General features: G+C 42.3%; 1 protein-coding gene across 1 annotated transcript in view; it reads left to right on the top strand.

Moving 5' to 3' along the window:
- Positions 1 to 24,776, top strand: part of LOC149015925 (WAT1-related protein At5g64700-like) — a 45,384-nt gene extending 20,608 nt beyond the window's left edge. Inside the window, exons 2-6 of the mRNA XM_089156329.1 lie at positions 2,950 to 3,012; positions 3,688 to 4,024; positions 23,381 to 23,542; positions 23,693 to 23,844; positions 24,396 to 24,776. Of these exons, the coding sequence (XP_089012455.1) occupies positions 2,950 to 3,012; positions 3,688 to 4,024; positions 23,381 to 23,542; positions 23,693 to 23,844; positions 24,396 to 24,513 (832 nt within the window). The 3' untranslated portion in view covers positions 24,514 to 24,776. The remainder of the gene's footprint in view (positions 1 to 2,949; positions 3,013 to 3,687; positions 4,025 to 23,380; positions 23,543 to 23,692; positions 23,845 to 24,395) is intronic.
- The last annotated feature ends 1,729 nt before the right edge of the window (positions 24,777 to 26,505 follow it).

Raw genomic sequence — 26,505 nt, 5'->3', positions numbered from 1 at the left:
ATCAATCTCTCAATATCTCGCCTTCGATGACGACAGTCATTAGTGCAATGACCATAGTCCTTGTGGAATCGGCAATACTTTTCCCGATCCTCGCTGCTCTCCTGGGTTTCAAAAGAATTTTAGGCGGCCACTTCAAAATATTTTTTCTTTTGAGGATATTCAAAATATCAGCCCGAGGAGCATTCAATGGAGTGTACTCACTTCGCCGGGGGATCTTTGGCGCCAAGGTTGGGATCTTCCAACCCGATCACGAACATTCTTCTTTGGCTTCGCTTCGCTCAGGAGCCTTTTGTTCCTTATTGGAGACTTTATTATCTCCTTGGCGCGCATCTAGAATCTCCATGACATCAGCCTCGCTTCGGCATCTCTGTACCAACTCAGGATAAGTCGTGGGTATATCCCGTAGTAATAACTCCAGGAGCTTCCGATTTGTGAGTCCCGTGAATAGAGCGGTTCTAGCTACCTGTTCATCCAAGTTTTCTATCTCCATCGTCACTTTGTTAAATCTTTTCGAAATTCTCCGATCGATTCGCTCTTTCCCCGTTTGACAAGAAACAAGGTTTCTTCCGTTTTCTTGACCTCGTATCCCACTTCGGAATCGTCCTATGAATTGGCACGCCAATTCATCAAAGTTTACGATCCTTCCCAAGGGGAGGTTAGAAAACCACTTTTGTGCCGCTCCGCTTAGAGATGATCCGAAAACCCCGCATAAAATTTCATCGAATTACCCGAAACTGCCATGGTCTCGTTGGTAATAACCAATGTGAGCTGTTGGATCTCCGGAGCCATCGAATGTTGAGAAGGTAGGCAGACGGAAGTTATGGGGAAACCGATATCCCGCAATTGGCTCAAGCAAAAGGAGTCTTCCGAATGACCGAGTAAATATCCTCGCTTATTCTTCCCTTAGCCAATTGCCCTAACTTCTCATTGATGTTGGCCAATTCTTGACCAACTGGGTCGGGTGATCTTCAGCAATACGATCACGACCTCGATTAACACGATCATCATGTGCTACTCGATCATCATGAACAACCCGTCCTTCACGAACGTTTCTCTCATCACGAACTGCTCGATCATCACGAACGGTTCTTCTGACAGTGGGTGAATGAGTTCTTACCCCAGAATCCAACCTTGTATTTGAATCGATTGTACTCTCTTGCGGTCTATCGAACCGATCGCCTCGCCTTGGTTGATCATCAGTCCTCCGAAGTCCTCGGTCTCCTTCACGGAAATTCTGATCGACATTCCGATCTTCAGCCATTCTTTGGTCACGTGGCAATGCACGTCTCCCTGAGTCGTGTTGATCAGGTTCTTGTGGTAAAACCACTCATCTGGTGAGCAAGTGGAGTGCTTGGCTCACCTCCAAGAGTTGAATCTTTACCTGATCCAATTGATCTTGGATTGTATCAGGAGGAAGATTACGTCCTCCCTGGCGTTTATCCACTTCGATAGGATTTTGGCTTTCCTGGGGAATATCCGGATTATTCACCCCGGGTATCCGAACACCGGAATTGCGTTGTGCAGCGGCTGCTGCGGCTGCTGATCTAGTCACCATGGCTTTCTCAAGTCTTTCCCATAGACGGCGCCAAATGATGCGTCCAAAATCTGCTCAGCCATTGGATCTCCACGTGATGTCCTGCAAAACGAAAGCGTCAGATGTGGCCCGACCGCTGGGGTCGGGAGTCCACCTCCGAAGGCTAAATCAATTGATGAACTTAATCACAAACGGCTCTGCTAGAAACATAGAGCTAATGAATGAAGAAACGGGAAAGGTGATCTAGATAGCAGGACGCTGATAGTTTAGGTCTATCAGTATGTATCCGAACCCGAGTATCAGATAGTATTCTCCTTGATCGATTGATCCGTCCCTCACCTTGTATGGTAGTGAGGTTTATATAGAGTGTACCTTCGAATCTCCTTCGTTGGATGCACTCGAGCCTTCTTCGGGTAGTCGCTGGATCTCATTAGTAAGATCCGTTGAGCGATAGACTTCTACTAGTTTGGGCTAGTAGAGGACTCCTGAGATAACCGTTAGGTTATGCGATAGTTATCCCTTTGATGATGATTATCCGCAGCCGTCAGTTTGAGTCTGCTGTCATCAGGGTGATTACCCTAATCCATAAGTAAGATTAGGGCACGCTTGCAGTTGAGTAATCTTTCTTCTTCAGCAAGCCATCTTCTGGATCCGGTTCGCTCGGGAGCGATTCGGTTTTCTCCGTCTCGACCGGGGTCGGGGGTCGGACCAGGTATGAACCCGGTCTGATCATAAACTCTCCATATCACCAAGAACCAAGATTAATTTTTAATTTCAAATGGGTTGAAAAGGATTTCCTTCGGATTGGTAATGGTCTCAAATCAACCCTCTCATCTGTTTGAAACCAAACTGGACCAAAAAGTTTGCCAACGATCGGTATTGACATTCGGTTCTTTCACCTCGAAACCGAAAAACCTAAACCGAAATTGGCTGGAAGCAAGCCATTGACACCCCTAACTTAAGGGCCTGTTTGGTTACATGAATCCAGAGATTTCAAATCTCTGGACTCATGAATTTGAGAATTATACCCGTTTGGTTGTAAAAATCTCTAGATTCATGAAATCTAGAGATTCACATTTTTACACTAAAAACGTGAATCTGTAGATTTATGGGTAATGGGTGAAATTCAGAGATTTCAAAAAAGCTATACATTTGCACATTCACAAAAATCACATCGATTAAATAGTTTTTAGGATGAATCCACAGATTTCATTCCACAACCAAACATCTAATTTTATAAATTATAACTCCATAAGTTTGAAATCTATAGATTTGAAATCTCCAGACTCATGTAACCAAACAGGCCCTAAAGCATTAGTCAGGTATTTGTCTCTTATATTATTTCTAAAAAACATTTATATATTTAATATTTATTTAGTTTCGTCATAACTTTCATACATTTTCTTCATTTACAGAAAGAAGAGGCCACCTATCACCATCAAGATACTATGCTATGCCTTCTTGTTGGGACTCCTACAGTTAAGTGGAAATCCTCTTAACAAAATTTTAACTCTTTTACTCTCGTTGTTTGTGCACTCATCAGGCGTCCATATACACATCACATTAGCAGAGATACTGATCTAATGAATCTAATGGTTAGCAGCTGAGGTTAATTTTGAACTCCAAATTTTAGATTCTGAATTAAAACTCATCTTCCAACTATTGGATTGACATCTATGCTGATGTGATGCATTCATAACACAATGATGCATGTTGGATACACAACCTTTGCCGTATTGTCTGATTTTGTTCTAGTGATGCATCTGATGTGGTGGTGTATGTGGTGTCTACTATTGAATACATCTCATGAATATTTCATTAAATCTAAACCGTTCAAAATATCATGTACACATTCAATCAACTTAAGTTACACAAAACCAATTTTTTCTAAGATGAACCAAACCATATTTTGAGTGGATGAGATTAAATAGAATACCCGAGGCGTGCACTCAACGGTGGGCACCACAGGCACCACAATATATGACTCACCACTGAAGCAAGTTCGGATATTGTCACCAGTATTAAAACCTACCTAATTTGGCCCGGCTTCATAAAATGAGTTGACCAAGCCCAAAATCGACTCAACAATATTTGTTGAATTTAATTAACTATTGCTCTTTTATTTTTATTTTTTTCATTTCAAAATGAAATAGGATTACGCTTTGCCAGATGCTGTTGACAATGGCACTAGATTACATTGGGTCTTCATATGAAAGCATTGGTTTGAACTCGCAAACTGCAGTGATTTTCGTTCTAGCAGTGGCTTTTGGGCAGGAAAAGTTCAGATTTTGGAGCAGAAATGGGCAGGCGAAGATATGGGGTGTAACTGCATCTGCTGCCGGTGTATTGTTAACTGTGACTTGGACTGGGCCCACTGTTCTCAAATCAACAAAATTTTCAGGGCTTCAAGTAGCCACGGATGAGGCCGCTGTTGGTGTTATGATGATCATTGTTGGAGTACTTGCCACCTGCTTCTGGAACATATTGGTGGTAAGAAACATATGGATCAAAACTGAACTCAAATAACTTCTCATTTTGGACGAAAACAGAACTTAAAATACATTTGGTATATCTGTCGCTCCAAAAACTTGTTGATAGTACAAGTGAACTAACTTGCAAAAATATGCTCGACTGAATTAGTCAAATAACGCCTCTGATAATCAAGTTAGTGAAACATACAACTTGGATGACGAAAATGAGCTACAATTCTCAATGCCAGTGGGAGTAACTCAAGAACACTTACCTCCCTATGGCCATCTACTAGGTTTATATGAATTTTAGGTAGTAGAGTTCAATCTAGACTCTGGTTGTGGAGTTCAACCTAAACTTTATAATTGTTGTTAACTTCCTAAAGGAGAGGAAGAGTCATAACTATTGAAAGAGTACTACGGACTTGAACTCGGAGATTAATTTTATTCTTGACTAGAATCCTTATCTCGATCTTTGGGGAAGTCAGTTTTGACCTCATATGAGTGTGATGCTTACTTACATCCAGGTCAGTTTGACTGTGCTCAATCAATTTGGTTCAATATTACTCAACCATATCATAAGCCCTCTAAGTCACTTTCTCTTAAGTCACTTTCTCTTGATGTATTTATGATTAGATCATGGGACTATATGCTACTTGAGTAAATCTCGGTTGATTTAAGCTATTACTTTGTTGGATGATAACGTCCATGTGTTCGAGCTGGACTTTAAGCTGGACAACTAATTGATGGCTTGGTCGACCAAACATCAATAACTGGCAAAGTACGAACAATCACATTTATGGCGACCTGACCATTACGCGTGCCAACTGATGCATGCATGTTTTTCTAAGGTTGTGTTGTGTGCCACTTAGCACTCTTATCACATTTTTGAAATTCAAAGTCAAATGATCTCCTCCATCCACGTGTCTTTAATCTTGATTGCAGATGAGTATCATGTGGATTTGAAGGGCCGCTGCATCAAGGCTGTTTAAGAACATCTTATCTGAGCCATTAAATGAGAATTCGTGGAGTGGTTTAAATATCCTTCGCCTTTCAGCCTCTTCTATTTCATTTCGCTTCTTCTTCATGTGCTTTGGAGAACCAGCACAGTAGCACAGTGTCCAGACATTCCAAATTATCCCAAGCCTTTTTGAAGCATCCCCAAGCATTTCCTTCTTCGTTGTTGACCTTTTTGAGGCTATACTAGTAAGTGACCTCTTTACATCTTCTTCCCTTTCTCCTATTTATCCAATATTTGAAGTGTTTTTGATTTTTGTTTTTTGTTTTTTTTTTTTTTTTTTTTTTTTTGTTTTTTTTTTGCAATTTATGGTGTAATTTCTTTTTTCTTCAATTTCGTGTTGTCCTCAGACATTCATGCCTTTCATTTAGAAACCTTGGATTTAGACTTTAGTCTCTGGTAGGATAGTGATGCGTCCAAAATCTGCTCAGCCCTTGGATCTCCACGTGATGTCCTGCAAAACGAAAGCGTCAGATGTGGCCCGACCGCTAGGGTCGGGAGTCCACCTCCGAAGGCTAAGTCAGTTGATGAACTTAATCACAAAAGGCTCGCTAGAAGCACGAGCTAATGAATGAAGAAACGGGAAAGGTGATCTAGATAGCAGGACGCTGATAGTTTAGGTCTATCAGTATGTATCTGAACCTGAGTCTCAGATAGTATTCTTCTTGATCGATTGATCCGTCTATCCCCCCCTCACCTTGTATAGTAGTGAGGTTTATATAGAGTGTACCTTCGAATCTCCTTCGTTGGATGCACTCGAGCCTTCTTCGGGTAGTCGTTGGATCTTATCAATAAGATCCGTTGAGCGATAGACTTCTACTAGTTCGGGCTAGTAGAGGACTCCTGAGATAACCGTTAGGTTATGCGATAGTTATCCCTTTGATGATGATTATCTGCAGCCGTCAGTTTGAGTTTGCTGTCATCAGGGTGATTACCCTAATCCATAAGTAAGATTAGGGCACGCTTGCAGCCGAATAATCTTTCTTCTTCAGCAAGCCATCTTTTGGATCCGGTTCGCTCGGGAGCGATTCGGTTTTCTCCGTCTTGACCGGGGTCGAGGGTCGGACCAGGTATGAATCCGGTCTGATCATAAACTCTCCATATCACGAGCCCCCCAGACCAAGCGTTCGGTCGATCCCGAGGGCTTGGTTTTTAACTGGGTTCGTCGTCAGGTGATGATCTCTGCGTGCTTCATTAAATGTCATATCACATTTAATGCGGTGATCACTTTTCCTCGAGCGTTGTGAGTGTAAGGCCACATGTCTTCGTTGTAGTTGATCTGTCGTGGCTCACGTCATCCAAGCGACGGTTTCCGAACGCCTATTTCGGATTCGTGAGTTCAAACTTTCAAAACGTCTTTGAATCTTGATCGTTGATTTTGAATCAATCTCGATCGTTCAGATTCCCAAACACTCGTGCGGGAGTTTTAAAAGCGGTTCGTTGTCTTCGTAGGTTTCATTCTTCCTGTCTGGAATTTGAACCTTTGTCGTCTGCTTCGCTCCTTCCTGCTCTCAAGCTTCCGTCTCACTGAATCAGTAAGTTTACTGGTCTTTTCTTTTTGTAGTTTACTGAAACAAGTAATGGCGGACGATATGGCTTCTTTAGTACCCCATGTTGGTAATAGCAGTGATGCTTTTGCTTCTCCTACTCCCGAACAGTCGGATAGTGATAACAAAACCCTAACCGTCCTTTGGCAGGAGTTCGCTGAAGTTTCTCAAAAAGGTTTTGAAAGAAAAACCGAAACTTCTCCTGTCCTTGTTGAGTCTGGATCTTCCAAGATCGTTGATTCCTCTAGGCAACCTCAAACCTCCGGGTCCAATGGTGGGCCTGGCTCTGTTCCTTCCATTTATAATGGAGAAACCCTTCTTTCCGCTGTCCAAGATTTTGACCTTCCTTCCTCATATCAGATTAGGGCTCCCCACCCTGATGAGAGGGTTGATTCATCCCTTTCGGGGTGAATTTTCTCTGTACATAGATACACTGGAAAGCATGGTTCGCTTTCCCTTTTTTAATCCTTTATTTTCCGCAGTTTTGAATCACTGGAACATTTGTCCCGGAATGCTCCTCCCCAATAGCTGGCGTCTCATCGTCGGCTTCTTGGGTTTGTGTTTTGAGCTTGGCATCACGCCATTTCTTTCTCTTTTTGTACATTTTCATGTTCTTTCTATCTCCCATCCTCCTGGATGGGTCTTTCTTTCCAAACGCAATAAGGCTGAACTTGATTGGAGGGGCAACATCCTTATCAAAGGAACTTGCCCTTCTAACCACAAAAGATGGCGCGAACGATACTTTTTCTGTCGGGCGCCTCCATCAGATCTTAACTTCCCGACCGCCTGGAGGAGGTTTACTTCTTCGTCCGAAAGTAACCGGGGCCTTCCCTTATCCAAAGAAGACGAGGCGGCCATCAGGAAGATCAAATCCATTCCGTGGTATCAAGAGATACATGGATATGAAATGGAATATAACTCCATCCTTCAGTACTGGGGCTTGGCTCATTGTGAGCTTCTAACCACCATCCATTGATTTGACTGAAGTGATATGTCTTGAATTCTGATTCTTGTCCTTCTTCTTTGCAGTGCCTCCCAGAACGAACCTTGAAAGCCTGCGGGTGAAGGCCGCTAGGGCCGTTGTGACAGTCGAACAACGATCGCCCATGGTCTTGACTGCAGATCAAGAGGCTTCTCTTCCCTCTCCCGACCCCTCTTACAGGGGTATCAGGAATATCAGGCCTGTAGCTGATGCTTCGGGTAAAGGGAAGAAACCAATGGTAGAGAGGGCCACCGTTTCCTCCTCCGTCCGAACTAAGAGGAGGCATGACACAATTGATGCTCCCTCCAACAAAAAATCCAAAGCTTCGACGGATGGTGAGGAAGTCTTCCTCCCCCAGTGGACCCTGAAGATGACCGACAGGGTCACTCGGGATCCCGAGAGAGCTGCAGAGTGGAGCTCTCTCAGTCTTGCTCCTTCTGATCGCCAGGAGTTTGAAGCCCTGGATGACACCTCCCTTGTTAGTCAATCTACAAGGTAACGGTCTTCTTGCTTACTTATGTTTTCATAACTTATGACTTCTTCTGATATCTTCCGTCTTCCTAGGAATGCTGTGTTGAGCTTTTATCAACACATGGAAGCATTGAGCCGTGTTGGTCGCACCAGCTCCTTGCTGCAAACTTGTGAAGAGAAATTGGCCAAGGCCAATTCTGAAATAGACCAGGTGATTGCAGCTACCGTGGAGCTGCAGAAAAAGCATGAGGAAGAAGTGATCTCCCTCAAGGAAACTCTTGAAGCTTCAAGAATTCGTGTCTCTCGCCGCCGAGCGAGGCCGGGAAGCAAAAGGCAGCCGCCACGTTGTTTGGTGACAGCCTTGAAATCAAGAGTTGGGATCTCGAAGAACATCTGAAGTTGGCAATCCCTAACAAGCCTGAGCATATAAAGCCAGACCTTCGGAAGGAGGGCATTCGGAAATACCTGAACAGCGTACCTTTCTCCGAATTTCCAGGTTTCTACAACATTCAGGCTTACCGCATGGGGCAGAACGACGTTTGGGAGCAGATCCTTGGAACGATCCCCGACTTCGATCTTGCTCCTTTCCCGTGAGGTATGCCACCCGGAGGTCTTCGGGAAAGTTGGTATGGATCTCCCAGACCGGGCTCGGGGAGTAGATGATCCTTTTCCGCTGACCCTCAATATGAGGCATATCTAGATGACGAGTGGCACTTCCGGAGGAGAAATCACAAGCCGAGTCTCAAGTTGTTGCTGTAGAGGATTCAGCCGATGCCACTCTTGAGGAAGGCTCCTCTCAGGATCCTGAGAAAAGTCATCCCGACCAGGGTCCCTCGGGCAACAATGAAGAAAAGGCTTAGGGAGTTGTTCCTTTGTAAAGATGTACCCTCATTTTAATGAATAGACATTTCTTTATTCATGTCCATATCAAAATTTCCCCGTCTCTTGCGGAAGTATTGCCTTGAATATCAAAGTATTAATGATAAAACTTATCACTTAACTCTTCATTCCTCGCCGAATAATGATCTTGTAGAAATATTGTGAAGATGGGTTTCGGGAAGATGCGTTAATCTTCCCCACTACTTCATTTATTGCAAAGTCCGCACGTTTCCCTTCTGCGAAGTTCAAAAGTTTTCCTCGCTTTTGTGTACCATTCATTGTTTCCAATGAATCGGAAATACATCCATTATTTTAATGGCGGTGCGACGATTGGAGGTTTCTCTGCATCGGTGCTCGCTTCCACATGTTTCCATGTGGCATCCCTTCGACCGTTGATCTTGCTTTTTGCGGATTTCGAAGCGTCGTTTCGATCCGGGTCGTCGGTTGTCCTTAGCCTTCAACCGTCGTCTTATACCTGAGGATATTTAAAGCCTTCGTGGGTACTCTCCATCTATCCCGACTTCGCAAGATAGATTTGCTAAAGTGCCAAAGCAACCTTTCGTCCTTCACCTGCCTCCGTATTCCTCATACTTCAACGACAGCTCTATCCATTTCTGAACAAGTGAGTTTTTTGATTTCTCATCTCTTTCCCCTCTTCCCCCCGAAGTAAACTGCACAGTAGTTATACTTGGGGTTTAGTTTGTTGGTCTGTCAGATGCTTTAGAAAACTAGGGTTTCCCCATTGTTGTTGTCGTTTATTTCTGTATTGATACGGCTGGTTTTTTTTTTTTTTTGTATAGTGGCTCCCAAGATCAACCCAGACTTTATCAGAGCAAAATCTCGCAAGAATAGCGTTCCGTCGGTGGTGATTGGGGCCGGTGCGGTGGTTTCAACTAGTGAATCCTCCAAGTGCAAGGCGATCGCTGGCGGTGAATCTTCAAGTCGATTCCTGCAGCTTCGTTGATGCCGTCCTCGCGCCTCCTTTGCCCGAAGTGACCGCTCGTCTTTCCCAGGAAGATCTTGATCACTCCGTTGCCGATGGTGCTGCCGGCAATCCTGCTGGCGAGCTTTGTTGGTGAGCCTGTCGGTGCACCCCCGAAGGAGACTCTTCGGGCATCCGAGGCAACTATGTTGGCGTCCCGATGAAGGTGTGGTCCCAGGCAGTGCTGCTCCTATTTCTAACTCCAGTGCTTGTTTGGCATCCTCCTCCTCTCCTTCCGAGTTGGAGGATTTTGCTACCGGAAGCGCCGTCGGATGACAAGTGATGAAGCTCATCCTTCTCTTGGTGTAGTTCGTCCTTCTCATCCTTCGCTTGAATTAGTGTTAAACGAGTTTGACGAGAGCGTTGGAATGGTGTACTACTGCTCGAATGACTTCGAGAGCGCAGTTCTTTCCAAACTTCCAGATGAAGTCTTTACGAAGTCACTTTGGTGATGTAAGTCTTTCTTCATTATCCTCTGATTTTGAAAAATTACTTTTCTGCTCCTCGCTAACTCGAAAGTTGTTTGCGGGAGTCTTCTTTGTAACTTCCACAACTAAGTGGAAGCAGTTACTAGACTCGATGGGTTGAGCAATGAAGTTTCTAGGCTTCGGGGAATCTCTGAAGCTAAAGATGTTGAGATTGCTCGCCTTCGGAATCTAGCTTGGGAGGTGGCGGGGAGAAAAGAATTCGATGATTGGACATCTTCGGTCAGATTTGGATGATGCCGGGGAGAAGATCCGGCGATTGGAGCGGACAGTTGGAAAGTCGGGAGCTAAAGGATCTGAAACATTACCCGAAAGGCAAGCTGTCGTTCCTTTGCCCGAATCCCTTCCAACCGATGTTCGCAGAGCTGCGTCTTCAAGTATTTACACGGTATGCCTTTTGTTGATATGCTGAATGGTTATAACTTGCAGCGCGTACCGGGATGGTGAGAACGAAGTATGGGAATCAATATTAAGGAAAGATCCTCCTTTTGATACGACTCCCTACGATCTTGTTTGCCATCTCGAAGTATTTACCGACTCGGGTATTCCTCCTCCCGACTGGACCAAGGATAAGATTGATCCTCCACCTTCCGATCCGGATATTATGCAATATCCGGAAGATTCTCCTGTTTATTCTCCGCTGGAAGAAGTCAATTATGACGAGCTTGTGCCGAATGCGAGTTTGGTCGAGGACCATTCTTCTCTGGACAAGCTGGGCAAAGAGTATGAAATTGCGGAGGATTTTCCGAATATCGAAATATTTTTGTAATCCTCATTTCTTCTCTTCTTTTCCTTGACTTCGCACCAATGGTTGACTCATATGTTTGTTCTAGCAAAGTCGCGTCGATCTTGTATAACTTGTTAACAGTCACCTGTAATGACTTTCTTCTTTGATCAAAGATTGTATTCAGCTCTTGTAATTGTTTTGATATCTGGCCTCCTTGGATCTTCGCAAGAAATAAGAAATTACTTTATCTTTGAACTTTGCTAGCCACTTGAATCGCCGTTGCATTAGGTCTTAGTTGTCTGAAACAATGCCTTTACTTAAGGATTTCCGGAGAAATACAATAAGTCTGAGAAGGAACTCACTCGGGTTTTAAACCGATGCCTTATACTTAAGGATTTCCGGAGAAATACAATAAGTCTGAGAAGGAACTCACTTGGGTTTTAAACCGATGCCTTATACTTAAGGATAATTCAAAAATTCAATAAGTCTCGAAGGAACTCACTCGGGTATTAAGCCGACGCCTTGCAAAAGGAACTCACTCGGATTTTCATCCGATGCCCCGACTTAAGAAAGTTCGAAAGATTTTCCATAAGTGTTGAAGTGTTGAAGGACCCACACGAATTTTCATCCGATGCCTCATTGTTGGATCTTGGTCTTGAATGTGGTGTATGATGCCCCCCAATCAAAAGATAGTTTGTTGAAAACCAAAAATTGCATTGATTGAGTTGAAAATGATTACATCACGAACAAAATTGAAATCATCTTCAAGGATAAAACTTTTTGAGATGCCTAGCATTCCACGAACGATCCAACTCTTTCTGGGAATCAATGTTCTTCAGCTTGTAAGCTCCTGAACCGACCGGTTTCACAACCATATAAGGTCCTTCCCAGGAAGGGTCCAACTTTCTTTGGTGACGCGGGTCGGAAGCCAGGGTGTTTCTCAACACCAAATCTCCGGCTAAGTACCGACGATTTTTCACTCGAGTATTATAATGAGACGCTATCCTTCTTTGATAATGTTGAGTTCGTGCTATTGCCTTTGCCCGAACTTCGTCCAACAAATCAAGACTATCAAGCAGTCCTTGTTCATTTGCTTTTTCCTCGAACTCACGATCCCGTAACGTCCCCGCCATTATCTCCACAGGTGCCAATGCTTCGGATCCATATGCCAACCTGAATGGAGTTTCTCCTGTAGGTGTTCGAACCGTAGTTCTATAAGCCCACAGTACATTATATAGTTCTTCGACCCAAGAAGCTTTGTCAGCTTTGAGTCTTCTCTTTATTCCTTCCAGTAGCGTTCGGTTAGTAACCTCTACCTGGCCATTGCTTTGGGGGTATGCCACTGAGGACATACGATGCTCGATCATATATGTTCCACAGAATTGCTCAAATTGTGGACAGTCGAACTGAGTACCATGGTCAGTGACAATTATCTTTGGAATCCCAAAGCGATATATGATTGATTCAAGCACAAATTTCTCCACTTTTTTCTCGGTAATTGTCGCCGGTGCAGCTTCTACCCATTTTGTGAAGTAATCAATTGCTACTATCAGATATTCCCGTCCGCCCGATGCCTTGGTGAATTTGCCCATGATATCAATTCCCCACATTGCAAAGGGAATAGGATTTAGAATTGAAGTCATAATTTCCGCCGGGCGCTTCGAATCTTGTAGCATGAATTTGTGAGTTACTACATCGACGAATGTAGTCCATAGCAGCTTCTTGGATCTTAGGCCAATATAACCCCGATCTTAGAATTTTGTGGGCCGGGGCTCTGCCACCCATGTGAGCGCCACAAATTCCTTCATGAACCTCAGCCAAAGCTGAGTTTGCTCCTAAGGGGCCTATACATCTCATAAGGGGTCCAGCATAAGATCTTTTATATAGTCTCCCATTCTGAATGACAAATCTAGCTGATCGAATCTTGATCAACTTTACTTCTACTGGATCCTCAGGTAACTTGTCATCTCTCAGATATTCGATTATTGGATCCATCCAGCAACGTTCTGCTTCAATATAAGAAATTTCTTTCTCATGATAACTTGGAAAAGTTACCTCTTCAATGTAGACCGAAGGGTCTAGATTCTTTTCCTTGGCATTGGCTAGTCGGGATAGCTCATCTGCCACTTGAATTTTCATTCCTCGAAATCTGAGATATCTTCAAATTCCGGAATTGGTTCTGAAATGCCTGCACTATCTCCCGATATTTTTGCAAGCGTGGTTCTTTAATGCCAAACTCCCCCTGGACTTGGTTATCTAATGCCTTTGACAACCGAAGTCCTGCTATTAGGGCCTCATACTCCACTTCGTTATTACTTGCATCAAATGCGAATCTCAAAGCATATCGAATAATAAATCTGCTGGACTTTTTAATAGAATTCCAGCGCTTTGCTCCATCTTTATTACTCGAACCATCGACATATACCTCCCAAGTGGTTGGTATAATGGGATCCTCAATGGTGGGTTCCACTGGTGCGGTAGTTTCTACTACAAAGTCGGCTAATGCACGAGCCTTGATTGCGAGTCCTGGGCTTAAAGCTCACTTGGAACTCACTTAGCTCAACCGACCGGGATACCATCCTTCCGCCGCCGGGCCCTGCTGAAAATATGGCCTTAGCTTCTGGCGGCCATCATGAGAGCAGAGCACGCTTCTCAATCTGCGAATATCTCGTCTCCGCATCCGGCAACACGTGGCTTACATAGTAAATCGGCCACTTGTTTCTTATCTTTCTCCCGAACAAGTCTTTGCGCGACCGCGGAAAGGGATGTCGCTAGATATAGCTGTAATATTTCCCCCTTCTACGGCACAGGACGGGATCGGTGGTTGTCCAAGTGCTTCTTTTAATTCCTCGAAAGCTTTACGGCACTCTTCGGTCCACTTTGCTTCCTTACTGCCCTTCGGGTCTTTAAGTGCCTTGAAGAAAGGCAAACATTTCTCTCCCGACTTGGAGATAAATCGATTTAAGGCAGCAACTCTCCATGTCAAACATTGTACATCCCGAACGGTTTTGGGAGCCTCCATATCAATCAGAGCTTGTATTTTGGCTGGATTTGCCTCAATTCCCCTCTGTGATACCATGAAACCCAAGAATTTGCCCGAGGAGACTCCAAAGGCACATTTTTCGGGGTTCAACTTCATTTGATGTTTCCTCGGTCTTGAGAAAACCTCGGTCAAATCTGCAATGTGATTTGCTTTTGTAAAGCTTTTCACCGGCATGTCGTCAACATATGCTTCAACGTTCTTTCCTATCGGCTCTTTGAAAATCTTGTTGACGGCCCTACGATATGTTGCTCCTGCATTTTTCAGGCCAAAAGGCATGACCTTGTAATAATAGCTTTCACGATCAGTCATAAAAGCCGTATACTTCTCATCCTCCTTATTCATAAGGATCTGATTATACCCCGAGTAGGCATCCATGAAACTTAAAGTTTCATACCCTGCGATAGCATCTATCAATAGGTCAATCCGAGGCAACGGGTAGCAATCTTTTGGGCAAGCTTTGTTTAGATCCGTGTAGTCTTTACACATCCTCCACTTCCCATTCGCCTTTTTCACCATCACCACGTTGGCCAACCAAGTTGGGCACTCGATTGGTTCTATGAAACCAGAATTCTTAAGTTTTTCAACTCGTTCCGAATGGCTTCATACTTTTCAATAGAAAAATTTCTTCTTTTACGTATCCTTGGTTTCGCCTTAGGGTCTAACCGAGTTTGTGCTCTGCAATGGCCCGATCGATCCCCGGCATGTCCTCGGCGGACCATGCGAATACATCCTTATTCCGTTGAAGAAATAACTTCAATTCATCTTTAAACTCTTCCAGCTGTTCGGACCCGACATAAGTAATCTTTTTCGCATCCTCGGTACACGGCTGGATTTGCTCCGGTTTCTCCTTTGGTTCGGGCCTTTGCATCTCTGTCTCTTCCCGATCATCTCGAACTTCTATGGGGAGGGCGGTAACCTTCTTCGGACCCTCCTTGTCTTTTAAATAGGCAACATAACAACTGCCGAGAGATCTTACGGTCGGAGGAGACTTGACCGATTCCCATATCGGTCGGGAATTTTATCTTCGAGTGCTTTGTCGAAACAATAGCACCTATTTTGGATAAAGATGGTCGCCCAAGAATCATATTATAGGCTGGTAGTTCTCGAACCACCGAGAAAATTGATTCGGACAGTTGTTTCTTTGGGAAAACTTCCAATGGAAAGATCCAACTGAACCGATCCTTCCGCTCTGCAGATGACCCTGCAAAGCCATATAGGTGTGTAGATGAAGGTTTCATCAAATCTTGATCCACCTTCAATTTTTGATACACTTCGTAAGAAATTAGGTCAGCTGCAGACCACTGTATCAATCAATACTCTATGCACTTCCCGCCGTGCAATCTCTACCTTGATGACTATAACATCATCATGAGGTAAACAAACGTCTCTTTCGTCTTCTTCGCTAAAGGTGATAGAATCTTCACCATTCAGCTTCTTCCGCTTCTGCGCTTCTCCGGCCCCAACAAATTTGGATTTGGTTTTTAAACTCCGGAATGATTCGGGCTCTGGACCCCGAAGATGGTAAGGATCGGTGACCAAGTAGCAGCTTCAATCACCTCCTTGCCTTTTTTGGACTTCGGGGCCTCCCTTGATCGTTACGAACTAACCGAACGATTCCTTTTAGGGGCAGCCGCACGTGTGGCCACGTGGCTCCTCCCTTCTCCTGCTAACAAAGCTGGACAGATGTCCCCGAGATATCAATCTCTCAATATCGCCTTCGGATGACGACGAGTCATTAGTGTAATGACCATAGTCCTTGTGGAATCGGCAATATTTTTCCCGATCCTGCTTGCTCTCCCGGGTTTCAAAAGAATTTTAGGCGGCCACTTCAAAATATTTTTTCTTTTGAGGATATTCAAAATATCGGCCCGAGGAGCATTCAATGGAGTGTACTCACTTCTTCCGGGGGATCTTTGGCGCCAAGGTTGGGATCTTCCAACCCGATCACGAACATTCTTCTTTGGCTTACCTTCGCTCGGGGAGCCTTTTGTTCCTTATTGGAGACTTTATTATCTCCTTGCCGCGCATCTAGAATCTCCATGACTTCAGCACATACGGCATCTCTGTACCAACTCGGCATAAGTCGTGGGTATATCCTGTAGTAACAACTCCGGGAGTTTCCGATTTGTGAGTCTGTGAATAGAGCGGTTACGGCTACTGTTCATCCAAGTTTTCTATCTCCATCGTCACTTTGTTGAATCTTTTCGAAACTCTCCGATCGATTCGCTCTTTCCTTGTTTGACGATAAACATGGTTTCTTCCGTTTTCTTGACACTGTATCCCACTCTGGAATCGCCCTATGAATTGGCGTGCCAATTCGTCAAAGTTCTACGATCCTTCCCGAGGGGAGGTTAGAAAACCACTTTTGTGCCGCTCCGATTAGAGATGAACCGAAAACCCTGCATAAAATTTCATCGAAATTACACAAAGCGCCATGGTGCAGTTGGTAATAGCCAATGTGAGCTGTTGGATCTCCGGAGCCATCGAATGTTGAGAAGGTAGGCAAACGGAAGTTATGGGGAAATCGATATCCCGCAATTGGCTCGGCAAAAGGAGTCTTCCGAATGGCGAGTAAATATCCTCGATTATTCTTCCCTTAGCCAATTGCCCTAACTTCTCATTGATGTTGGCCAATTCTCGACCAATCTGGGTCGGGTGATCTTCGACAATACGATCACGACCTCGATTAACACGATCATCACGTGCTACTCGATCATCACGAACAGCCCGTCCTTCACGAACGTTTCTCTCGTCACGAACTGCTCGATCATCACGAACGGTTCTTCGACGGTGGGTGAGTGAGTTCTTACCCAGTTATCCAACCTTGTATTTGAATCGGTTGTACTCTCTTGCGGTCTATCGAACCGATCGCCTCGCCTTGGTTGATCATCAATCCTCCGAAGTCCTCGGTCTCCTTCACGGAAATTCTGATCAACATTCCGGTCTTCAGCCATTCTTTGGTCACGTGGCAATGCACGTCTCCCTGATCCAATTGATCTTGGATTGTATCAGGAGGAAGATTACGTCCTCCCTGGCCTTTATCCACTTCGATAGGATTTTGGATTTCCTGGGAATATCTGGATTATTCACCCCGGGTATCTCCGAACACCGGAATTGTGTTGTGCGGCGGCTGTGCGCGATCTAGTCACCATGGCTTTTTCAAGTCTTTCCCACAGATGGCGCCAAATGATGCGTCCAAAATCTGCTCAGCCCTTGGATCTCCACGTGATGTCTGCAAAAGCGAAAGCGTCGGATGTGGCCCGACCGCTGGGGTCGGGAGTTCACCTCCGAAGGCTAAGTCAGTTGATGAACTTAATCACAAAAGGCTCTGCTAGAAGCACAGAGCTAATGAATGAAGAAACGGGAAAGGTGATCTAGATAGAAGGACGCTGATAGTTTAGGTCTATCAGTATGTATCTGAACCTGAGTCTCAGATAGTATTCTTCTTGATCGATTGATCCGTCTATCCTCCCCTCACCTTGTATAGTAGTGAGGTTTATATAGAGTGTACCTTCGAATCTCCTTCGTTGGATGCACTCGAGCCTTCTTCGGGTAGTCGTTGGATCTTATCAATAAGATCCGTTGAGCGATAGACTTCTACTAGTTCGGGCTAGTAGAGGACTCCTGAGATAACCGTTAGGTTATGCGATAGTTATCCCTTTGATGATGATTATCCGCAGCCGTCAGTTTGAGTCTGCTGTCATTAGGGTGATTACCCTAATCCATAAGTAAGATTAGGGCACGCTTGCAGCCGAATAATCTTTCTTCTTCAGCAAGCCATCTTCTGGATCCGGTTCGCTCGGGAGCGATTCGGTTTTCTCCGTCTCGACTGGGGTCGAGGGTCGGACTAGGTATGAACCCGGTCTGATCATAAACTCTCCATATCAGATAGTTTTGGTAAAGAGGGTGAAGACTATGGTTTCAAAACCACCTAGATCAAATTGTATCCCTAATGTGATCAGTGAAATTGGGAGTGATCATTCAAAGGAGACTGAACAATCGTTGAGTGGACGCTCAGTCTAGCATGCCTCTTCTATGTCTAATCAAGAGTCATCTAGTAATAATAGTGAAGAACACGAGTCCAGGCCACATCCCTTAGTAGTCTGAGGTGTGGGTAAGTCAGTAGTGAGTGTTAGGGCTAAGTTTAAGGTTGAGAGGAAAAAGTGGGGGCATAGCCTTACTCCCGAGGATTAAGCTGTCAAATAGAACAAAGACTTGACTCCCGATCACATCAATTATGACCAATCCACTTCCAGGCCTAAATTTCAACCTTCTAGCATGACAGAAGAACGACTAGATTACCTTTGTGAAAAAAATATGAGATTCTCTCGCATATGGTTGACCGCATATATGGTAGACTATTGGTATGTAATTTCTAATTCTTCTTGGCTAGGCAAGATAATGCAACTACCTGGTTGTTCTCTACTAGATCATCAATAGATGAAACCCACCTTTTTATTTGACGTAGAATAAATTCATCTTCCTCCATTTCATCTTGTGAATGTTGAGTCTCAACAATAAAGTCCGTCTGGGCTTATTCTTTAATGGTCGACTGTGGTCTAAACTCTATTTGATGTTCGCTGAGCTCAATAGCCTAGGTGGAAAGTTGACCAGCCAAGTCTGCCCAATGTATAGTATCTTCTTTAGGGAAAAATTTGTCAGAACTGCTATCGGATGGGATTGAAAATATGATTGGAGTTTCCGAAAAATTGTAACCAAGGATAGAGCTTGTTTGTCCACTTCTAGGTACTTGGTATGAGCATCAATCAAGACATCTCTTACATAATATATTGGACTTTTGATGGCACCTTCTTCTTGGATGAGCACAACGTTGACAACAATGGGTAGGGTTATTAGGTAAACAAGCAGTTCTTTCTTAGGGTTCAGAAGAACCAGCAATGGAGGATGTGACAACTTTTCCTTTAACTCATCGAAAGTTCTTTGGAGTTAATCATTCCAAACTCATGTACAATGGCTGGATACATTCTTCAAGGCTTTGAAGAATGGTAAACACCCCTAATTGAGTAATGAATCTATTCAATGCTGCTACCCGACTAGTCAAACATTGAATTTCTCTAATGTTCCTAGGTGGCTTCATATCTTGAACTGCCTTAATCTTGTATGGATTGGCTTCAATTCCTCTCTGAGATATCATAAAACCTAGGATTTTTCCCGATGAGACCCTAAATGCATACTTCTCTAGATTGAGTTTCATTTTGTATGTTCAGAGTACGTCAAACACTTCTTCTAGGTTAGTAACGTGGTCGGTCTTTGAACTACTTTTCACCAACATATCATCTACATAGACCTCCATATATTGGCAGATTTGGTCGGCAAAATTTTTATTTGCTACTTGATGCCAGGTTGTTCTAGCTTTCTTTAATGCGAAGGGCATCACCTTATAGTAGTAATTGTCCCTCGATCATGAAGGAAGTGTACTTTTCATCACTTGGATGCATCAAATCTGGTCATACCTAGAGTAGGCATCCATGAAATTGAGCATCTCATGGCCAATAGGTGCCTCTATAAGAAGGTCAATCCTTGTAAGTGGATAGCAATCTTTGGGACATGCTTTATTAAGGTCTGTATATTCTATGCACATTTGGCACTTGCCATTCACTTTCTTGACCATGACCTCGTTAGCCAACCAGGTTGGATGATCAATTAATTTAGGAATCCTGATTGCTTTAGCTTCTGGACCTCTATTGGATTGCCTCATGTTTTTCAATAGAGAAGTTTCTTCTTTTTCGACAACCAGAAATTGCTTGAGGATTAATATAGAGTTTATGTTTGGCTACTAATTTGCCAATGCCAGGCATATCATCTATCAACCAAGCAAAGACGTTTGAGTGTTCTTCAAGAAATTGGTTTAATCTGCACTTGAAATTTGCATCTTGTTTGGCCCCAATCATTGTTCCTCATTATAGTCGCTTTGAAATTAGTTGAATCCTTTCCAGTTTTTTTTTATTGGTTTGTCTCTTTGCATTGTTTCTTCATCCTAGTCTTTTATTTCCATTTCCATAGTTGAGCTACTTCTTTTTGCTCTTTTCTTCATGTAGTTTACATAACACTGTCTGCTTGATTTTTGGTTGGCACTACATTCTTTGATTCCAACCGATTCCATTCATGGTTGGGAACTTCATCTTCATGTGTAACATTGACACTACAAATTCTAGGGCATAGAGGGTTGGTCGACCTAATATGACATTGTAAACTGACAAGTCCCTAGCAACCATAAAGGTTGATTGGATGACCTTGTCTTTGGGTGTTCGCCAACCCTTAGGTCTAGCTTGATTGTTCCCTTTGCTCGAGTTGAGGATCTTGTAAAACCATATACTTGAGCACCACATGGGACGAGCATCTTCTCTTCTAACTTAAGCTTTCTAAAAGCTTCCAACGAGAGAATATTTGCCGATGAACCAGTATCGACCAGAACTCAATGTATTCCGTGCCAGCCAGAATTACTTTATTCACCAGAGCATCATTTTGGGGAGTCTTGACATCTTGCATGTCTTTTGAAGAGAAAGTAATGGGTTCTGAGGGCAACCCTAGCGTTTAGTTTCTCCAATTCAGCGTTGCCTATATAGCATGCCTTCCCCTTTGCTTGCCTGACTGATTCTTCAGTTGGACCATTGAGCATTGTATAGATTGGGTATCGTCTTCTCTTCTAATTATCGTCTCCATTTCTTGGCCAACTTCTACTAGGACTTCTACGTCTTTTTCTACTAGCTGCCTTTTTTCTGTCTTTGACTACCGTTTGAGGAACTTCTTGTTTTGTTCTAAGATATTTCTTCAAATTCCCTTGAGAGATTAATTTTTCAATCTCTACCTTTAACTGCCTGCAATTGTTAGTCCAATGATCATGATTTTTATGAAAATCATAATACTTACTTTTGTCACGCTGCTTTGGTCAAGATTGAAGTTTGTTTGGCCACTTGAGTAAGTCTTGGCTTTTGATTTACACAAGAATCTCAAATCGACTAATATTCAAGGGAGTAAATGTTCCTTCAGATTGTTCCTTAGGCTCTTGCCGATCACCTTTGGTCAGGATTAGGTTTGAACTCCTGTTTTGTTATTGATATCTCAGCTTGCCTATGGCATCGATCAAGCAAGTTTGCATAATTTTCAAGCATGTCTAACATAAGTCTTTCAAGCAAACCTTCATGGTTAAGTCTTTGATAAAGAGCATGGAAAGCGATCTTTTCATCTAGATTTTCAATATGAATAGTCAGATTGTTGAATCTCTAGAGAAAGTGTCTGATTGATTCGAAGTGACCTTGTTTGATTGAAAATAGGACATACTCTCTTTTGTTCATATTTACACCACTTTGGAAGCATGATAAGAGAACTAGACCTAATTGGTTGAAATTCGAGATTGATCCATTCTTGAGTCCTACAAACCATTTGGATGCTGCTCCAGTCAGTGAAGCTAGAAAGATTCGGCACATGGCAACTTAATTTGTTGTGTCTATACAAGGACATTACCAACTTATAGTGCATGATATGGTGTCTTGGGCACTTGGTTTTATCTAACATAGTGAAGAACGAGCACTTGAAGTTCTTAGGCATATCTGCTTCCAAAATAGCCCGAACAAAGGGAGCTTCTTTCAGTATAGAATATAGAGTATCCTTACCTGAATCCTTCAGTTTTTCTAATTTTTCATCAAGTTCTTCAAACCGTTTTGTTGATATAATCTTCTCCTTCGGTTGTAACTTCATTGTTTTCCCCTACTTCGCGGTGGTCGACTGGAGGAGAGTTGCTTTCTTGATCTTCGTAATTATCATCCACTAGGGGAGGGTCCTTGGATGCACCCCCACATGCTGCTCATGATTTTTCACCAACCTTTCCTTTTCCCTTTGCTCGATCTCTCCGAGAAGGTTGTGGTGATTGATCGAGCAGAGGTGCTTGTCTGTCTTGCTGTTTTGATGCTCTATCACCTTGCCCTCCATAAATGTTTATAGGACTAGCCTAATAGCTGATTCCTAGCGAAATTACTTGCTTTGTAATTCATTAAACTGATTGATGGTTGCAAACCGGTTGGATGAACTTGCTAGGGCATCATTATTAACGGTTCTTCCCCTTCCTTCTGGTGCATCTTCTTTCTCGATCTCCAATCCTTCCTCATTCGAGTCATCCCCCACTAGCATTCCTAATCTAGTGTGCATAATGGCTTTTTCGATCCGTTCCTACAAATGACACCAATTGTTGCTCCAAAATCTTGTTCGACAGCGCAAGCAAACTAACCTACAAAAACATGCTCGACTGGATTGGTCATGTAATGCCTCCAACGGTCAAGTTGGTGAAGCACACAACTTTGGATGAAGAAAATGAGCTATAGTTCTCAATGCCAGTGGGAGTTAGAATGCTTGCCTCCCTATGGCCATGTACTAGGTTTATATAAACTTTAGGTAGTTACTTGGCTAATGGTAGTAGAGTTTGACTTAGACTCTAGTTGTGGAGTTTGATGTAAACTCTATAATTGTTGCTAACTTCCAAAAGGAGAGGAAGAGTCATAACCGTTGAAAGAGTACAACTCGGATTAGAATTGGACTTTGAGATTAATTTTATTCTTGACTAGAGTCCTTATCCCGATCTTTGGGGAAGTCGGTTTCGACCCAATATGAGTGCATTGCTAACTTACATCCAAGTCAGTCTGACGGTAAGTCCAAAGCTCAATCGGTTTGGTTCAATATTGGTCGACCATATCAATATGTTTTCTTGGAATGTATTCTACCTCAATATATAATACGTCTGGTATGTTATTTTGGAATATAGTTTAAGTTGGTAATTCATTATATATTGATTTAGAATGCACTTGAAGATTGCATACCAAATGCAGCCTGCTTTCAGACTCCATCCCTTGCTAATGCTAGAAGCCATGCATTTTGGTTTCAAGATGAGTGATTGTTATTTTATGTTTCCTCGACAATTTGATAATCTAAAATACTCTTCATTTGTCCAACAAAAAAAAATCCTATCAGGTTTTAAGATTGGTAGGGTTATGGTTTAAGAACAAGGTTTATTTAAAGCATTACACCTTGAGACTTGAGTATCTAGTTTGGAATATCCTAGACCATTGCTTTCACTTAACATTTATGAACAATATTAGATTTCATAGTTAATGGACTCTCCTATAAGACCTCCTACACCACTATATTGTAAGTTTGTAACCAATATGATAACGCATATTATAATATAAGTTGGGTATAACTCAAATACCAAAACATATACAACTCTTTGCAGGGTCATGTTACACGAATCTATCCAGCAGAGTTATCATTGATGGCGTTGATGATCTTCTTCGGGACAATCCAAACGTCTATAGTAACAGCAATTGTGATCCCTAGTTCATCTTGGATACTTCAATGGGACGGCGGCTTAGTTCTTGTGGCCATCCTCTTTGGGGTATCTTTTCTTTTATTATTTGATATATGGTTATTCATCAACTAAATAAAAAATGAAAAAAAATACATGCTTAATAAATTAAAGGATCTGAACATAGTAACTGCATCAATATGATTGTGTTGTGTTGAAATTCTATCTTGGAATTTGTAGGGAATTGTGATAACTGGCCTCTCATACTATTTGATGGCATGGAGCATACACAAATGGGGTCCAGTCTTTACATCAGCATTTGCACCACTTCTCATTGTTTTCTCTTTCCTATTGGACACATTTGTACTTGGTGATACTGCACATTTGGGAAGGTTAGTGTACTCTTTGACTTACTCTTAATCCTAACTCTACAATTCAATGTTGATTGGAACGCCAGGTAATAATGGTTGATAAACTTAAAGCATATTCATTTGTGACACTAATCGAACTCAGCCTTAATCCATTATGCCTTAATCCATTATGCTTCAAGGAGGCCTAAAACCTCCATCATACAAAGTTGTCGAATCCATGTCAAAAGAGTTTTGTCTAATTTTTTTTCTTAATTCTTCTAGTGCCTGCTGCAATCTGTCTCTCCAACTCTCTTCCTTTATCTGGGCATAGGACTGACAGCAAACATTGACAGAGTTCTTCAAAGAGACCGAAAATATAACTAAAACATCAAAAAGCTACCAATGGAGTCATTTAACTCAATAGAAGAAAGCCCTTGCTCCATGACATTTTGAGTCAGTAGCTTGTGTGTTCGAGTCAAGTATATCTTATATCATTCGTTGGTTTGGTGAAAATGCTGCTGGCCTCATTGAGGTTTAGACTTGGGAGCTATGATTACTGTCTTATATCCCATTTTTTTCTTCTTCTTTTGCAGCATTGTTGGAGCTCTTCTAGTAATTGTGGGGCTCTACTTAATTTTATGGGCAAAGGCAGATGATACGAAGAAGAATGAGATAAGTGATGATATATCCATCAACTCACCCTTGATATAGTCATAAGAGATGATCAAAAGCTTATCATAAACCAGTTCTATGATTAAAGAATCAGTATAGAGCACAATAAGGCATAATTTGGTAAAGCATTGCAAGTGACACTTGTAAATGATGCACGAAGATTTAAAATTGCATTCCTAATTCAGAATTTTAATGTATTTTATCTGTAGTATATTATTATACTGATTAATATATCAACTGAAAATTTTCTTATGTATCCAGTTATTTTATTCTGAATGGTTACATCCTTTTCATATATGATAATACCCTATTTTTCCTCTTCTTTCCTTTTTTTGGATCTGAGGTTCATCCAAGTCAGTTTATGCACATCTTGACTATATCCTCAGGATAGCTTCATATAATTAATATAGGTGAGGTTTTGCCCCTAGCCCGAGGGGATTCAAACTCAGACCTCATGCATAGAAGTGCTGGTGTTTTGCCAACTGAGCCACCTCTCGGGGTTCCCTTCATCCCTTTTCCATGAGCATCAAATGTGGAAATTATATTATCTATGTAGAAATTTGAAATTTTGCTACTAGGTGTTAGAACCAAAGTATAGTAGGCACTATATAGGATATACCAACATCATGCAGTAATATAAGGAAAAGTACAAAGTAAGAAAATCTTATGTTAGAAGTATTTACCTGTATGTTGCAGAAAAACAAAACAATCACAACAGAACTCGAACATAGTGAGTTGAGGCTTATAGAATAATACATTTCCTTAAGGTATTTGAACGCCCCCCCTAAAGGGCAAAAAAAAAAAAAAAAAAAAAAACAGGTTTGATCTTAATGTCCTCAATTCTAAGATACAACAATTCTTTTAGATCTAAAGGCTTTCACTCCAACATATTCTATTTATAAATGATATACAAAAGTAGTATGTAGCACATGGAAAGGAAGAAAACAAACAAGAAGCCTTTTCTTTCTATAAACGAGATTCTCACGAAAAACATAGTAACAAACACATTTGGGATTCAAAATTACAATACCCCAATTTGTGAGGACACCTATAGGGCAGGGTGGAATCTATTCCGCAATGCCACCTCCGTAAGAAGAAAAATTGTGATTGATCGTACAATCACCTCCCCACAACAAAACCCAAAAAATGGGTTCCTGGATGAAGACCCAAGTCCCATCATAGTCATTTAATATTTATTAATTAATTATATATGTCCCATGTTTTGGTTGGACTAGGGTCTATGGATCACAGCCTCTAGCAAGCCTGGCGTGATGCATGTGCGGGTGATCCATACTTAAGTACTCTCTACCGGTACATATCCAACTTAGGGGCCATTATCACATAAATAATAGTATTATCATTAGCTCCATCTGATGTATGACTAAAATAAATATCGTAAATTAGGTTACCTTGTATATGTCGTATTGCCAAAATCCTTGGATCGGAATCTTTCCATCTAGAAGAGTCTTATAAGTAAGAATCAAACAAGAGTCCTAAAACAAAATTAGGGAGATAGAGCTTTACCGTTTTTTTGGAACTTTTATATATATATTTTTTTTTTTTTTTTTTATATTAATATTATGTTGTTTGTTTTTTAGAAACAAAATCCAACACCAAGTGAACTAAATAATCAGTTGAAGCATTTGTCCCTAAACAATGTGACTTTTCCGCTGGCTCAAGGCTTAAGCATTCCAGCGTTGCAGCACACCATGGGATTTTGTTTTTTGGGTACCGCTCCCGCTGAGTCACAATGTCATTCAAACCTCTGAAGTTGCCTCCGCGTCCTGTACCATGATGGCCTACTCAATTTATTCAGAACCCCAAGAATCTATGATAACTAACAGCCATCATCCGTGCATTGTCATCCCAAGCTAACCCTCCCACGCTATATACCATTAGCTAGGTTAAAAATGGAACTTCCATCAGCAGTGACTTGTACCACCCCTGCAGACGACACCAGAACACCTCCTCCATCCCCGCCCCCCTTTTAGCAGTAAGGATAGCATCTTGACCAGGTTAATCCATAGCTCA

The sequence above is a fragment of the Hakea prostrata genome, chromosome 5 (genome assembly GCF_041222555.1).
Source record: "Hakea prostrata isolate BN-2017 chromosome 5, UWA_Hpros_2, whole genome shotgun sequence".
Lineage (NCBI taxonomy): Eukaryota > Viridiplantae > Streptophyta > Magnoliopsida > Proteales > Proteaceae > Hakea > Hakea prostrata.
This window is presented reverse-complemented; position numbering and strand designations above follow the sequence as displayed.